Source organism: Xenopus laevis, chromosome 5S, assembly GCF_017654675.1.
Source record: "Xenopus laevis strain J_2021 chromosome 5S, Xenopus_laevis_v10.1, whole genome shotgun sequence".
In the NCBI taxonomy this organism is placed as follows: Eukaryota; Metazoa; Chordata; class Amphibia; order Anura; family Pipidae; genus Xenopus; species Xenopus laevis.
In genome coordinates this window covers 102236266-102251406 of record NC_054380.1, presented here as the reverse complement: position 1 = coordinate 102251406, position 15141 = coordinate 102236266, and the positions used below count along the sequence as shown (strand labels likewise).

Below are 15141 nucleotides of genomic sequence, written 5' to 3'. Positions count from 1 at the left end.
AAAAACATAGGCTGTTTTTTTTTTTTGCTCTATGTGATAAGGTAGAGACCTTACATTGTAAGCTCCACTAGGCAGGGACTCATTTTAAAATCAATTTCTGTGAAGTGTTGTGGGGTTCTTTACATACAGTACCAGTACATTTGGGTTGGTTCTGCTGGGATATTTCTGCATTTTGATACATGTAAGACTGAACATGAATTTGTAAAGGCATTTTGCTAACATGTAAGAGAGATTTCAATGATGTATTGTAGCAAATAATATGGAAAATATTCTAACTGATAATAAATGCTATCTTTGCTTATCAAAATGTATAGAAAGCATCTGATTGGCTGCTTACTTGCTATGCGTTAGTAGAGAAAAGAGTTGCTATCCTCTTCACGTACCTTTCTCTGTCTTTTGGGGGCAAATTTATCAAAGGTCGAATTGAAAATGAGAATTTTTAAATTTAAAAAAAAAATGAGAATTTTGAAAATTTATCATGTACTGTCTCTTTAAGAATTCAAATTAGACTATTCACCATTTAAAACCTGCCGAGCTGGTGTTTTAGCCAATGGGGAACCTCCTACAACCAATTTGAATGAATTTGGTGGACTTTTGAAAATCAAATTTTGTTTTTTGGTATGAGTTTGCAGGTCAATTTTATTCATTCGAATATAACAAATTAGATTTTTTTTTAAATAAATTTCGATTGGTAGTTATTTTTTCAAATTTTGAGTTGATGGTTGAGTTTTTAGAAACTCCCATTATCTCGGAATTCGACCCTTGATAAATATGCCCATTGATGGCCATAGAAGGAAAGTCATATAAAAACAATATTTTCTATTTATCTGCCTAGTTTCCACAAAAATTGTCTGTATCCAAATCCAGATACACATAATTCTGCCTTATGCATGGAATCCTGGAATTGGTGCACCAAGGTTGAATCTTAGTGGTTTTTGAAACTACAACTAAACTCTAAAACCACAATTGTCATGGAATTTATTAAAAGATTTGAATATGAAAAGTACAAATGAAAAAAAAAACTGTTGGAGCTATTATGAAATATGAGAACCACAAATTTTTTGATTGTGGAAAAAAAAATCTAAATTCAATTTTTTTCATCCTGATTATTGGATTAAAGTAAATTTAGTTGTGATTTTAAAATATTTTCACTATGTGTATGCCAAAATTTTGACTTTGAATTTCCAGGGGTGCTTTTAGTGTTGCACACTTAGGGGGTTATTAATCAAGGTCCGAATTTATCTGAGTATTTCTAAGTTAGAAATCCGAGCAACTCCGATTGCCCGAATGGACCTTATTTATGAAGAAAACAGCCTGAAAAAATAGGGTCAGGCAAACTTTGGAGCTTTCCCGAAAACTCTGAATTTTTGTGGTTTCTGCACAAAACCATCATAGTTTTCTGAGTTTTTTGCTCAGAAACCCGAACTCATCGGAAATCGGTACAGACACTGGGACCTTCCCAATTGACTTATACAGGACCTCGAGAGCTTTTAGATTAGATTTAGACCATCGGAATTTAATACATCTTGAAAAATACGTAGGTTTTTTTTCCCTCCGAAAACCACAAATTATTCGAGGTTCAGATATTCGGACCTTGATAAATAACCCCCTAAGGATATTGCTATATAAATAAAAAGATAAAGTGATACGAAAGTATTTGTACATAATTCCCTTTTTAGAATTTCTCAGTGGTTTAACTATTTAAAAAAAGATTTCACAGAGGTTTGTGTTTCTCTTGATATTCAAGAAAATATCCAAGAGGCTTGTTTATTTGTTCTATATTAAAGTCACCTTAAACATGAAAAGAAAAATGTAGCACACAGCTAAAAACAAATCATCAGTGAAGCAAAGCTGTGGAATTATTGGTTTTCCAAAGGAAGATGAAAGCATGCTTTATTCTGCTTCCTGGCTGTGCCATTTCACATAACTTGCAAACTGTTAGTAAAAACTTAAACAAACTGGATTTAGCGATACCTCCAGGGACTGATCAAAGAGACTGGCTTTCTGAGGAACTGCTGGAACTCAGACTTGAGCATTGTTTAGTGAACCATTAGTTCTGCATTGCCTGACACTAGCAGAGGTTCTGGGGAGTCCACGAGAATATTTTTTATGTGGTCAATGCAATTTATTTTTAGACAGGACAAAACATTATTTTTTCACTTAGGCTTTTCTCTTCCGTCCTCTTTCTGACCCCCTCATTTCCTTCTACTTTTTGTTCTATAATTCTCTTGTTCTTGTGTTCTTTTACTTGTAATCTGCTCCTTACCCATTATTATGCTTTCTGGTTATCTCATCTGTCTTTCTTTCCCTGGTCTGATTTGAAAAAGATTGACACCAATACCTTGTCTGCTGCAAATGGGGGGTTTCCAATCTTTATTCCATGGTGCTCATGACACTTCACAGTGATCAAACGTTTCAGGACCGCATGGCCCTTCGTCAGTGGTCTCCCACTTTCTCTCTCTCCCATTTATTGTCTCTAACACCCTTATTTCTTTTCGTCTTATAGTAGGGATGCACCGAATCCACTATTTTGGATTCGGCTGAACCCCCGAATCCTTTGTGAAAAATTCGGCTGAATAAAGAATGTGAATTTGCATATGCAAATTAGGTGTTTTGTGACAAAAAGTCATGCAATTTCCCTCCCCACCCCTAATTTACATATGCAAATTAGGATTCGGTTCGGCTGAGCAGAAGGATTCGGCCATTTCCAAAACCTGCTGAAAAAGGCCAAATCCTGGATTGGGTGCATCCCTATCTTATAGTCACCTTCTCCCATTGTCCTCTTATCTCCCCTCTTATTTCCCCTGTTTCCAGTTCCTTTTCTGTGCCCTTTCTTTTTTTCTATCCCATGTATGTTATTGCTCATTGTATCAGTTTTCTCATGGTGCTTCCAAACACTTACGCTTTCTACACAGCAATGTGCACCTTATTCCTTATATAAGATCATATTTGACCTCTTGTGTCTTTCGAGAAGGGATCAAACTTGAAGTGCATCATCAATACCTTCATTTAGCTGAAGGAAAAACAAAGCCAAATGTTCTTGCCTTTGAGCAGTCCAGCTTGGTTTGTGCAAGTGTTTAAACAGGAAATGTTACACTGCTTTTTAATTATTGCATACATTGCATGCAAAGTTCCTCTAAAACTGAATTAGAAAACCTTCACCGCATGCCAGTTTGGCAGGCAAATGTTTGTCTCTTCCAGAGTTATATAACTGAATTTAATAATACTTATTATAAACACTACAATTACATCTCAGGCATCCATGGAACCTGAAGCTGGAAGCCTGTATGACATTTAATTAGAATACTAATATGGCAAAAAAGTTTATTTAGAAAACAAAAATCTTGCAACACAGATGTGCATTCCAAATCAGAAATCAGTACTGCTCTCTATACAGCAGGTGGTATTTGGCTTAGGTTGAGTAGATGACAAGTCCTCCATTGTTCAAATGACACCTGCGTGTGATTCTTTAGATAACATGGGTCCCTGTGGGAACCCTGGCAGTAGCTCAAAGGTTTTACTGCATTTATAGCCACTAGGCTACAGTAAGAGGTGCCAAGCACGACTATGCAGAAGTGCAAGGAACCTTTAGACTTAAGCACCTTTAATGAATGGTTTACATTTGCCCAACAACTGTGGTACAATCTGCACTTTCAGCTTGTAAATGAGCCCTAATATGTTTTTGTACCAAGATTCTTCTCCTAAGGGCAAATGACTTCTCTGCCATACTTCTACACAGTCCCTGCCTTAAAATAATTAATAGAAGCAATGGCCTTGTTGGATATTCTGAGACTAGAATGGTAGGAATAACAAAAACAATATTTAAACAATATTAAAATACTCCAAGCTTGAAATTATTCTTATAGAAACCAGTCAGTGTCTGATGCACAAAGATACATTTTAAACACAGGAGTTTGTAGTTTTATTATTGATGTCAGATCAGACTTCTTCTCTGTGACAAAATAATCTCATATACTGTAAATAAGTGCAGTAAATATTGACTCAGTTATGCAGCTGCCTTGGTTACGCAGCCAGAAGATATCGGAGCAGAGGAAAATAATTTATTTGGACAAAAAGTTTGTTCGGATTTATAATAAATGGATCTTTTTTTGGAAAAATGTGGAGTATTGGGAGCATTTTATTCAGTATGGGGAAGTGGTTTTTCAAAGTCACAGTTTTGCTTTTATATCTGGCACATAATTATGTGAAATTTTAAATCTCCACTACCACAAGCTGCCCCAGAATTCATTATTTTTTTGGCTATACCCCAACCCTTTTTTTTTTGGTCTTTGTGTTGCCATATAATTCTTAAATTATTACCATTAGCATTTGTGTACACATTTGTTTCAGATTTATAGCTAAATTAATAATACATTACTTATCACATCAGAGAATGCAAACGAAAAAAAAAAAAAACACACACACACACACACACATATATATATATATATATATATATATATATATATATATATATATATATTTGCTTAGAAGATAAGGCTTTTTTTTTACAAAAATATCATATTTTGGATCACTGTACAAGTACATTAATTCTGCTAAAACAACATTAAATAAACCAAATAGAATTGTTTTTTCACCAATGTGGCTCCATGCAGTTAAGTAGATTACAAATAATCCTACTTAATGCTTAAAGGGGATGTGGTAGTACCTTTCCCAATATAGGGCCATTTCAATTTGATGAGAAAAACATTAAGCCATTATATAAGGCACACGCACTAGCACTTTCTTTCTTTACAAAAGATGAGGTTAATATATTTTTTGAACATAAATATTATATAAAGCATGCTTGTTAAGCCTTTATACAAAGCCCAATCCCATTTAAATATTTGTAGTAGTCTAAATGCCTTAACATTATGGGAAACCCAGGCTCCAGCTATTCTGGATAATAGATCCTATATATTCCTTCCTATAGTTGTCAAAAATATAAGGATACAATATATTTAAATGATGATACTGTCCCTCATCCATCTACTGCATGTACCTTATCGATGCTCATATTCATCACATACCGTTTTCTGTTGAGATGTAAAATTAGGCCCATCCCTTGGATTTTCCTTGATGAACTGTGCTTAATAGTCTTTCCACATTCCATAGACCAGCCAAGGACTCTTTAAAAGGGTTTACTAGAGCTCTACCAGCTGGTAAGGATCACTATGTACCAACCAAGCATTCTAATGAGCCATATCCCCTTCCAACTATTTTTGCACAAAAAACATTTTACACCATAAACCTATTTATTAGAGAATGTGTAGCTATTTTTTATTATTATTTAGGAAAGCAGGAGTCAATTTGGCATTCTTTGACTTTTATAAAAGTATCTATTTACCATTTTTAACTGATATCTTACAGTAATTCAATACTTTTGTTGTAAAGACAGAAATATGGAAAATAATGTTTTATTTGTATTTATTTAAGACTGTTTGAACCTCGGTTGTTGCAGTTTTTTAAAGGGACACTTGATTCTCTCAATATTAGAAACCTATAATCCCATTGAACAGACACGTTTTCTAAAAACATAAAATAATTATAACTTCTCCAGCTGATGATACAAGTGTTGTCGTGTTACCCCCCCACATAAGAATAAGATTAACACCTCAGCAGGAGTAATACCCTTTAATACAGATAATTATTTGTTAATGGAGTAATAATGTTGGGTCATACAGAATGTGCTTCCTGTGTTTCATGGTTGGACAGTTGATGGGTACATTAGCTGCATGAGTCCATGTCTAATCCTAAAACATGGGAATGGGGGTTTCCACCTCTTTCTACTAAGTTAAAATAAAATCGGCTGCTGCAGTCCTTTTGCACACATGTGGTGACTTTCATTGTTCATCTGTTTTGCTGCTATTCTTGAACTTTACTACCATAACAGTTATGTTATCGGGGCATCCTCTGTAAAATGACTGTAACACAATGCTCTTGGCTCCAAAATGCGGCTCGTCCAAGCGCTCTTTGATAAACCGCACTGCTTCTTCATTGCTGAAAGCATCCCATAGACCATCAGATGCCAAGATCATAAACTCTGGCTGCAGTTTGTCCAGGTCAAAAGACAGGATATCAGGGTCAGAGATGATGACATTTAGATTTTTCAGCGGATAATCTCCCAGTGAACGGGACATGGCGAGAATCCCTTGTACCCTCCAAGAGCCATTGAAGCTGATGAACCCACCTGTAAAATAAATCAGATCGAAAAATCAGCAGCAGACAGATAATATTATACATGTCTCTGCCATCAGCTCAAATACCTTCCAAAAAAAACAACAATACGGTTATGAGATCTGTTATCTGGAAGCTAGTTATCCAGAAAGCTATGCATTGTTAGAAGGCCATATCCCATAGTCTTAATTTTAATCAAATAATTCTAATTTTTACAAATTATTTCCTTTTTTTTCTGTAATAATAGAACAGTGCCTTGTGTATCTTGCACTTAATTGATATTTATTGAAGTGAAAACAATCCTATTGGTTTTAATTAATGTTCAAAGGATCTTAACAGACTAAAGTACAATTCAAATTAGAGAAAGACCCCTTATCTGGAAAACCCTAGGTCCCAAGCATTCTGGATAACAAGTCTCATACCTGTACTTGAACCACGCCAAGGGTATAATATCTGTAGTTAGATTGTAAGCTCTAGAGGAGCAAAGAGATCCTTCCACTTGTGTGTTATGACATGATGCACTTAAATCTTTGTTACTGTGTTTATTTTATCTATTGCAATACTTTTAGTGTAAAAATGTACATGGCTCTGTGCACAGTAGCGCTATAAAAAGAAAGCGATACACACATTTTTCAAAGAGTGAAAAAAACTATTTCCAATAAAGGTCCCTTCAATTGAACGGAGTGTGAAATTACTTTTTGGAGAATTTTGTGATGAATTGTCTTTACCCTCTGATGACTGATGTTTACATTACATTACCTCTTGGTGTTAAAGCAGTTATACCTGGAGGCTTTTAAATAATTATTTTGCCTGAATAGTTTTCCTATATATTTCTCTTCTCACCATGTGATGTTTAAAATTCCTTCTAATTTGAGGGGTATAGTAAATGCTAAATCAGTGATGGAAACTGGAGGAACATTTTTATAAAATATGAAATAATATAACACACAGAAAACCTAATTCATAATACTATACTACTAATACTATACAGGTATGGGACCTGTTATCCAGAATGCTCAAGACCTGGGGTTTTCTAGATAACAGATCTTTCCATAATTTATACTTTTAAATTATATAAACATTAAGGGGCAGATTTATTCAAGGTCGAAGTGAATTTTCGAAGTAAAAAACTTCGAAATTCTGAGTAATTTTTGGGTACTTCGACTAGGGAATAGTCCAACTTCGATTCGAGGTTGAAAAAAACGTTGAAATTCGAATATTGAAATTTATCATGTACTGTCTCTTCGACCATTTTTAGCCTATGGGGGACCACCTAGAACCTATATGGAGGCAATTGGTGGAGTCTGAGAGATCGAAGTTTTTTGGGGTAAAAACTTTGAATCGAAGTAGATCGAAGGCGCTATTCCTTCGATCTTACGATTCGAATACGGACCACTTCAACCTCTATTCGGTTAGTCGTTTGAACTTTTTGAATTTTGAAAGGCAAACAACTCACAATAACAATAGAGAAACAATAGTTCAGGTTTACCTGCTCAACATGACATAGTTGTGCTCCTATATCATGTTCGGTATGGCTATATATATATACAGTATATAAACATATACGCAAGGATATGCAATATAATACTGTGGTTAGATAGTTGATATAGGTAAGTGAGATATTTATAGTACAGGCACACGCTTACCAGCTCTTTTAATCCTCTTCCTTTCCTTCAGCTGGTACGGCTTATGATCGTGGGATAAAGGAATAGCATTTCCATCTTTGTCACACAACACACCTCGAGAATCCCCAACATTGGCAACTGTGAGTTCTTTGTCTGATAACAGAGCAATTAAGCATGTGGTACCTGGAAATTAGAAAAAAAAATTAAGTTACTACAATTATTTAGGACATTGAATAGGAACAGGAATGTGCTACAGACTAAGGGGCGGGGGGTGTAAAAAGTCACAAAGAGAAAAACAATTCACACAAATTAGAATAGAAATTAGCACAATGCAATGAAATATGCTTCCTTAGACTGTTATTGTATTATACATTTTAATTGCGTATTGTGAACTTTTAAGAAGTACTTGGAAGGTGTTGTAATCTTTTGAAGCAAACATAACAATTTTTTCAGTAACAAGTTTTATTACATAAACTGAGCACTGGCGCAAACTATTTTTGCCATTTTTCTTCCACTGTCAGAAGTGGTCGGTAAACAGTTTCCGGGCTCCCAGAAGCTATATTACATTCACGCAAAAGGAGAATTTGTTCGGCAAAGGTATACATTTTCACATTGTGAATAGCTTTTCCGTTACCTATTCCATGGCTTCAAGCCACAATAATGCAGAACAGTTGCTACTACCATTACTTAAAGGGATACTGTTTTGGGAAAACTTTTTTTCATAATGCATCAGTTAATAGTGCTGCTCCAGCAGAATTCTGCACTGAAATCCATTTTTCAAAAGGGAAAACAGGTTTTTCTATATTCAATTTTGAAATCTGACATGGGGCTAGACATATTGTCAGTTTCCCAGCTGCCCCCCAGTCATGTGACTTGTGCTCTGATAAACTTCAGTCACTCTTTACTGCTGTACTGCAAGTTGGAGTGAGAAAGGGCACTTGCTGCCCGAAACATGTTGTGTGGAATGCACAATAAAGATCGAATAGCAGGTATTCTGCTCTTTGCTGTTTTTCGTGATTTGCTATCCTAATATATTGGAGTGATATTGCCCCCTCCCTTCCCCCCCCCAGCAGCCTAACAACAGAACAATGGGAAGGTAACCAGATAGCAGCTCCCTAACACAAGATAACAGCTCCCTGGTAGAAGAACAGCACTCAATAGTAAAAGTCAAGTCCCACTGAGACTAATAAAGTTACATTAAGTAGGAGAAATAACAGCCTGCCAGAAAGTAGTTCCATCCTAAAGTGCAGGCACAAGCCACATGACTGGGGGCAGCTGGGAAACTGGCAATATGTCTAGCCCCATGTCATATTTCAAAATTTATTATAAAAAAAAATCTGTTTGCTCTTGAGAATTGGATTTCAGTGCAGAATTCTGCTGGAACTGCACTATTAACTGATGCATTTTGAAACACGTTTTCCCTTGACAGTATCCCTTTAAGAAACATATTGTTCCAATGTGAGGGAGGGATTTTAGAGAAGAGAAAATCCCCGGCACAACAGGATATTTCTAGCAGGGAAACCCTTGCTCGTTTATTTGCGGATGCAACGTTTCGGGGCGTACCCCCTTTGTCAAGCAAGGGAGGGATTTTAAGCATTCTAAAAATGCCTTTAGGCATGTCTTAGCATCACTTGCCTTGGCAATATGGATTGGAAATAGAGACTCAATTCTCCTTTTTTTAATGAAAATATTAGTAAATATGAAACTGTACAACTCTTTTACATTAAAACAGATATCACTGCACTAACAATATTTTCCTTTTAAACCATGTTTATTAACTCATTGACTAACTACATATTCATCAACAAATGGTGTAAGACGTTTGAGGTAGACTAATCTGACATTCTGTATAAACAATACTTTCAGGGAACATTTCTATAGGTTGTACCTGGTGAGATGTGCTGGACACAGACATCTATGGACATATACACCTTCTGTCTGGTTTAACTGCTTGACTAGATAAACATGTTTGCTACAAGAAGGAAGAAATCTTTGTCTAGGGTTATTTATACTGTACATGTCTCACTGTCAGTGATTAAGACATATTTACTATATACATATACTAAACATAGTTATTATTTAATAGTCTCATAGATGTACAAAGCACATATCTCATATATATATTTCGATATCCCTCCACAGTCCAGAAGTAGGTGTTCATGGACCCCAGGTTACTGGACACATGCAAAAAAATAAACTTTGTTTATGTTGCTTACAGTTGTATAATGTCTGGCAGCAAGAGGACTAACACAAATCTCTCCTGAACAGTTCTAACCCTGCTCACCTGCTGCTTATGTATGGGATTTACACATGATAAAATGTGGTAAGTGGTAACGCAATCACATTTTAACTGGGGTGGTCTTCTCTACTAGGTAACTATCTTATTTAACATCTTTCAACAAGTGATCCTTCCCCCTTAACATAATGTTGAGGCCTTGTTCCTTATATGGTCACAGTTCCCTTTATTTAACCACTCATGTTTGTACTTTAGTCTGTTAAGCAAAAGGAACATGCCCTAAAAATGGTTCCTTCTGCATCTGAATGCCAATGACTTGTGTGTGAAAGTCATCAATGTATACAAAAACATTTATTTTTAAAGTACAGGTATGGGATCCATATCTGGAAACCAGTTAAACAGAAAGCTCAGAATTATGGAAAGACGGTCTCCCATAGACTCCATTATACTAAAATAATAACCAAAATTTTTAAATATGATTTCCTCTTTCTCTGTAGAAATAAAACAGTTCCTTGTATGTGGTGCAACATAATGAATGAATCCTTATTGGGAACAAAATCATCTTGTTGGGTTCATTTAATGTTTTTATGATTTTCTAGTAGACTTAAGGGTTGAAGATCCATATTATGGAAAGATCCATTATCCAGAAAACCCAAGGTCCCTAGCATTCTGGATAACAGGTCCCATACCTGTACTTACAAACTTTAAGATAAGATGCAGCCATATTATGGAACGATCCATTATCCAGAAAACCCAAGGTCCCTAGCATTCTGGATAACAGGTCCCATACCTGTACTTACAAACTTTAAAATAAGATGCAGCAACAAAATACAAAAATGATGTTATAAGTACACATATTGCCCTTCAAGAATCTGTCCAATTTTGGCTTATTTTAACTTACAAACTGTAGTTAAGGCAAAAGTCTGATATTTTACTGCATGGGCAAAAAAGCCACAAATAATTAGAAACTTCTCTCTGCCTGTGAATAACTTTACATTTAATTGGCACACGTTAATTGGAAAAGTTAGCAGTATATAATGATTTAATGTTGGCCTTGCAAGAGACGTTCTAATTACTAAATCAAACAGGAAACATTCATGGGTCTGGTGTGGCCACTGAAATCCTCCTCCTTCAAGTTCACAAAAAGACACCAGATTCAAGCAATGCATAAAAACAAACCTCTCCATCCAGGTACATGCACAAAAACATTCCCAGACAAATATTAGATGTATGATTAAGTGATCAAGAGGAGGAGTAAATAATGTGAATGTAAAATAGAAAGGAGTCTGTTAAGTTAAGTTTTCATTAATGCTGAATCATCGGATAGAAGAAGAATGTGTTCCAGTTACCAATGGTCACAGTATAGCCACCTTAAAGGAAAACTATACCCCCCAAAAAATGTAGATATTGCATAAAACAGCTCATATGTAAAACCCTGCTTCATGTAAATAAACCATTTTCATAATAATATACTTTTTTTAGTAGTATGGGCCATTGGGTAATGCGAAATAGAAAATCGGCATTTTAAATAATCAGGGCCGCCCCCTCGGATTGTACGATTCATGGTGCACACAAACATACCAAACAAACTATACATGTTAGGTCACATGAGCCAATTAACAGACAGAGTTCTGTCTTTTGCTTCGACACTTCTTCCTGTTACAGTTAGAGTTGAAGTATTTCTGGTCAGGTGATCTCCGAGGCAGCACAGAGACCATCACAAAATGGTGGCTCAAGGCAAGAGATGTAAAAGGGCAATTTTTACTTAAGTATATATACCAGTTTGGTAAGATTCTTTAATATGCCACTTAATATGATATAAACTCATAATCTGTTGCTTAAAGGGCATGTAAAGGCAAAAAAATAAAAATCCCATTTTTCTTTCTTTAATGAAAAAGAAACCTATCTCCAATATACTTTAATTAAAACATGTGTACCGTTTTTATAAGAAACCTGACTGTATGCAGTGAAATTCTCCCTTCATTTACTGCTGTGGATAGGGATTTTTATTAAATAAATTATATAAAAACATTAGCAAAAACAAAATACACTAATGTTCAAATTTTCAAATCATAGACAGATTATGAATGAACAATTTTTACATAAAGCAAATTAAATATTATCAAAAGAAATTTCCCATGTAAAATTAATTCCCTTCCACCAATTTATATTTTCTTTATTTTTATTAATTTCTTTAAATCTGATGAAATACAAATCCATGAGAATTTTCTTAACAGTCAGATCCATGGTTCCTTCCTCCCTCCCAAAGGTTTTGCCACACCTACTCATGCATAAGTGATAACGAATTACAGAAAAAATAATAAAAAGTGTTTCTTTCTCCAATGAATGTTTCCTGCTAATGATACCATAGGCCTTTCCTCATAAGTTCCCCTACAAAGGCCCTTAATACCCAGTATTGTCAGGACATGATCATAAAGATTGTGGGAAACAGAGCAGTTTATCAAAAAATGGTCTGTAGTTTCTTCTTCTCCACATCCCCAAGGACAGAATCTTTTAACAATATTGAGATAGCTCACGTTTCCTCTTAAGAAAAGTTTTCCCTGTGACGCCAGCCATGCATTGTCGAAAAGCTTCCCAGGAAGCCTATGACCATTCAAAAATTTAATGCAATCCCCCATACTTTTCGTAGGGCAATCTTTCAAAATCAGTGCAGAAGTAAAAAAGGAATTAAGCACCAATCTATATAATTCCTTTCTAGGGATTACTGCTGTGGATAGGATTTGTCAGATGGTCCCTAACTGATGAGCAGGGAAACAATCATACTTATGAACAGCAGGGGGAGCCCCTGCCTTACTTCCCAGCCATGCAGAACTCAAGCACCTTTGTTTATGACGATCCTTAAGCAGCCCAGACCACACTGAGCATGTGCACAGTCTTAGTCTTGCAAAGATGTTTAACAAAGTTACAAGATGGTGACCCCCTGTAGCCAACTTTGAAAGCATACATTATCTGTTTGATTAGGCCTGTGGTGCAGTAATTTCATGTTTATATTTAGTATACAAAATACAGCATTTCTAAATCTTAATTGATCTCTGTTATGCAGGGCACTCTGCTGCTGAAAAAAATTCCAATCACATCACAGCCCAAGAAGAAGTGTCAGTAAACCAATGAAATGTTTTTGTAAAGTAATTTGAGTAATACCATCTGGTTAGTTAGTGGCAAAATCATTTATATCATTTTCCTCTGCAGTTGTTAGGCAGAAAACAATTTGTTTTTTGGGTTACCTGGCAAGTTGTTGATGCACTGAATACTGATATTGTTACAGAATTTAAACAAATGTCATGGAAATGCAGAGGGCAAGAAGGTCATGTAAATGATATGATAATATCCATCTAAGCATCTCCCACTTCCAATAACTATGCACAATCTGTGAAACTTCATTTCTAGAACCTTAACATAATTATTGAGAATGTGCTCACACAGAAGCTATAAAAAAACTACTAATTTGTGCTACAGCTTATGAGTAGATGTTGCTATAAGTGTTTCCTAATTGCAAAGAGGATAGACATTTGCTTCAGCTAATAGGCTGTGATGAGCAGTAAGATTGTGTGGCTATTTTAAGAAGCCTCAGAAGACAAGTGGCTAACAATACAGAGCTAATCAGTTGCATTAAATGGACAGTTCACCTTTTCGGTAAATGTTAGTATGTTATAGAACGGCCAATTCTAAGCAACTTTTCAATTAGTTTTCATTATTTGTTTTTTTATAGTTTAATAGTTATTTGCATTTTTGTTCTGACTCTTTGCAGCTTTCAAATAGGTGTCGCTGACCCCTTCAAAAAACAAATGCTCTTTAAGGCTACACATGTATTGTTATTGCTTATTTTTATCACTCATATTTCTATGCAGGCCTCTCCTATTCATATTCCAGTCTCTTATTCAATTCTTATATAAGTGCATGGTTGCTAGGGTAATTTGGACCCTAGCTACCAGATTGTTTAAATGCTAATTGAAGAGCTGCTATATAAAAAGCTAAATAACTCAAAAACCTTCACTAATAAAAAATGAAAACCAATTGCAAATTGTCTCAGAATATCACTCTCTACATCATACTAAAAATATGAACAACCCTTTAAGAGTGCAGAATCACTCCTAGTAAAGAACCTGTAAAACCCTGCAGTTTGTATTTGGTGAAGTTAAAGCTGGCTGTACTGTTGTACTGAGCAGTTTTGGGATACATTACTTTATCCATGCTTGTCTCTGGGCTCTACCTCTTCAGCTCATTTAGTTGTACATAATTTAAAGGGGTGGTTCACCTTTAAGTTCAAGTTTTAGTATGTTATAGAATGACCAATTTGAAGCAACTTCTGAATTGGTCTTCGTTATTTATTTATAGTTTTTTTTTAATTATTTGCCTTCTGCTTCTGACTCTTTCCAGCATTCGAACGGGGGCTCACTGACCTTATCTAAAAAGCAAATGATCTGTAAGGCTTCAAAAGGGGCCAATTCATTAAGTTCGAGTGAAGGAAATTGAAGAAAAAATGCTTCGAATCTCGAAGTGTTTATTTTGGTTACTTCGACCATCGAATTGGCTACTTCGACCTTCGACTGCGACTTCGACTTTGAATCGAACGTTTCGAACTAAAAATCGTTCGACTATTTGACCATTCGATAGTCTAAGTACTGTCTCTTTAAGAAAAAACTTCGACCCCCCTAGTTTGCCACCTAAAAGCTACCGAACTCAATGTTAGCCTATGGGGAAGGTCCCCATAGGCTTGGCTAACTTTTTTTGGTCGAAGGATAATCCTTCGATCATTGGATTAAAATCCTTAGAAACGGTCGATTCGAAGGATTTAATAGTTCGATCGAACGATTATTCCTTCGATCGTTCGATCTAACTATTTGCGCAAAATCCTTCGACTTCGATATTCGAAGTCGAAGGATTTTCATTCCCCAGTCGAATATCGAGGGCTAAAACCCTCGATATTCGACCTTTGATGCATTTCCCCTTATTGTTATTGACACTTTCTATTCCTTATCTTTCTATTGAGGCCCTCTTCTATTCATATTCCAGTCTCTTGTTTAAATCAATGCATAGTTGCTATGGTAAGTGGACCCTAGCAACTAGATTGCTGAAATTGCA

The 15141-nt window shown here is 35.5% G+C and overlaps 1 protein-coding gene across 1 annotated transcript in view; it reads right to left on the bottom strand.

Annotated features, from left to right (window-relative positions):
- Nucleotides 1-5401: 5401 nt before the first annotated feature.
- ppm1l.S (protein phosphatase, Mg2+/Mn2+ dependent 1L S homeolog) overlaps nt 5402-15141 on the bottom strand; it is a gene marked incomplete at its 5' end in the record, with an annotated part of 166166 nt that continues 156426 nt past the window's right edge. The window contains 2 exon segments of the mRNA NM_001122881.1: nt 5402-6190; nt 7824-7985. Of these exon segments, the coding sequence (NP_001116353.1) occupies nt 5844-6190; nt 7824-7985 (509 nt within the window). The 3' untranslated portion in view covers nt 5402-5843.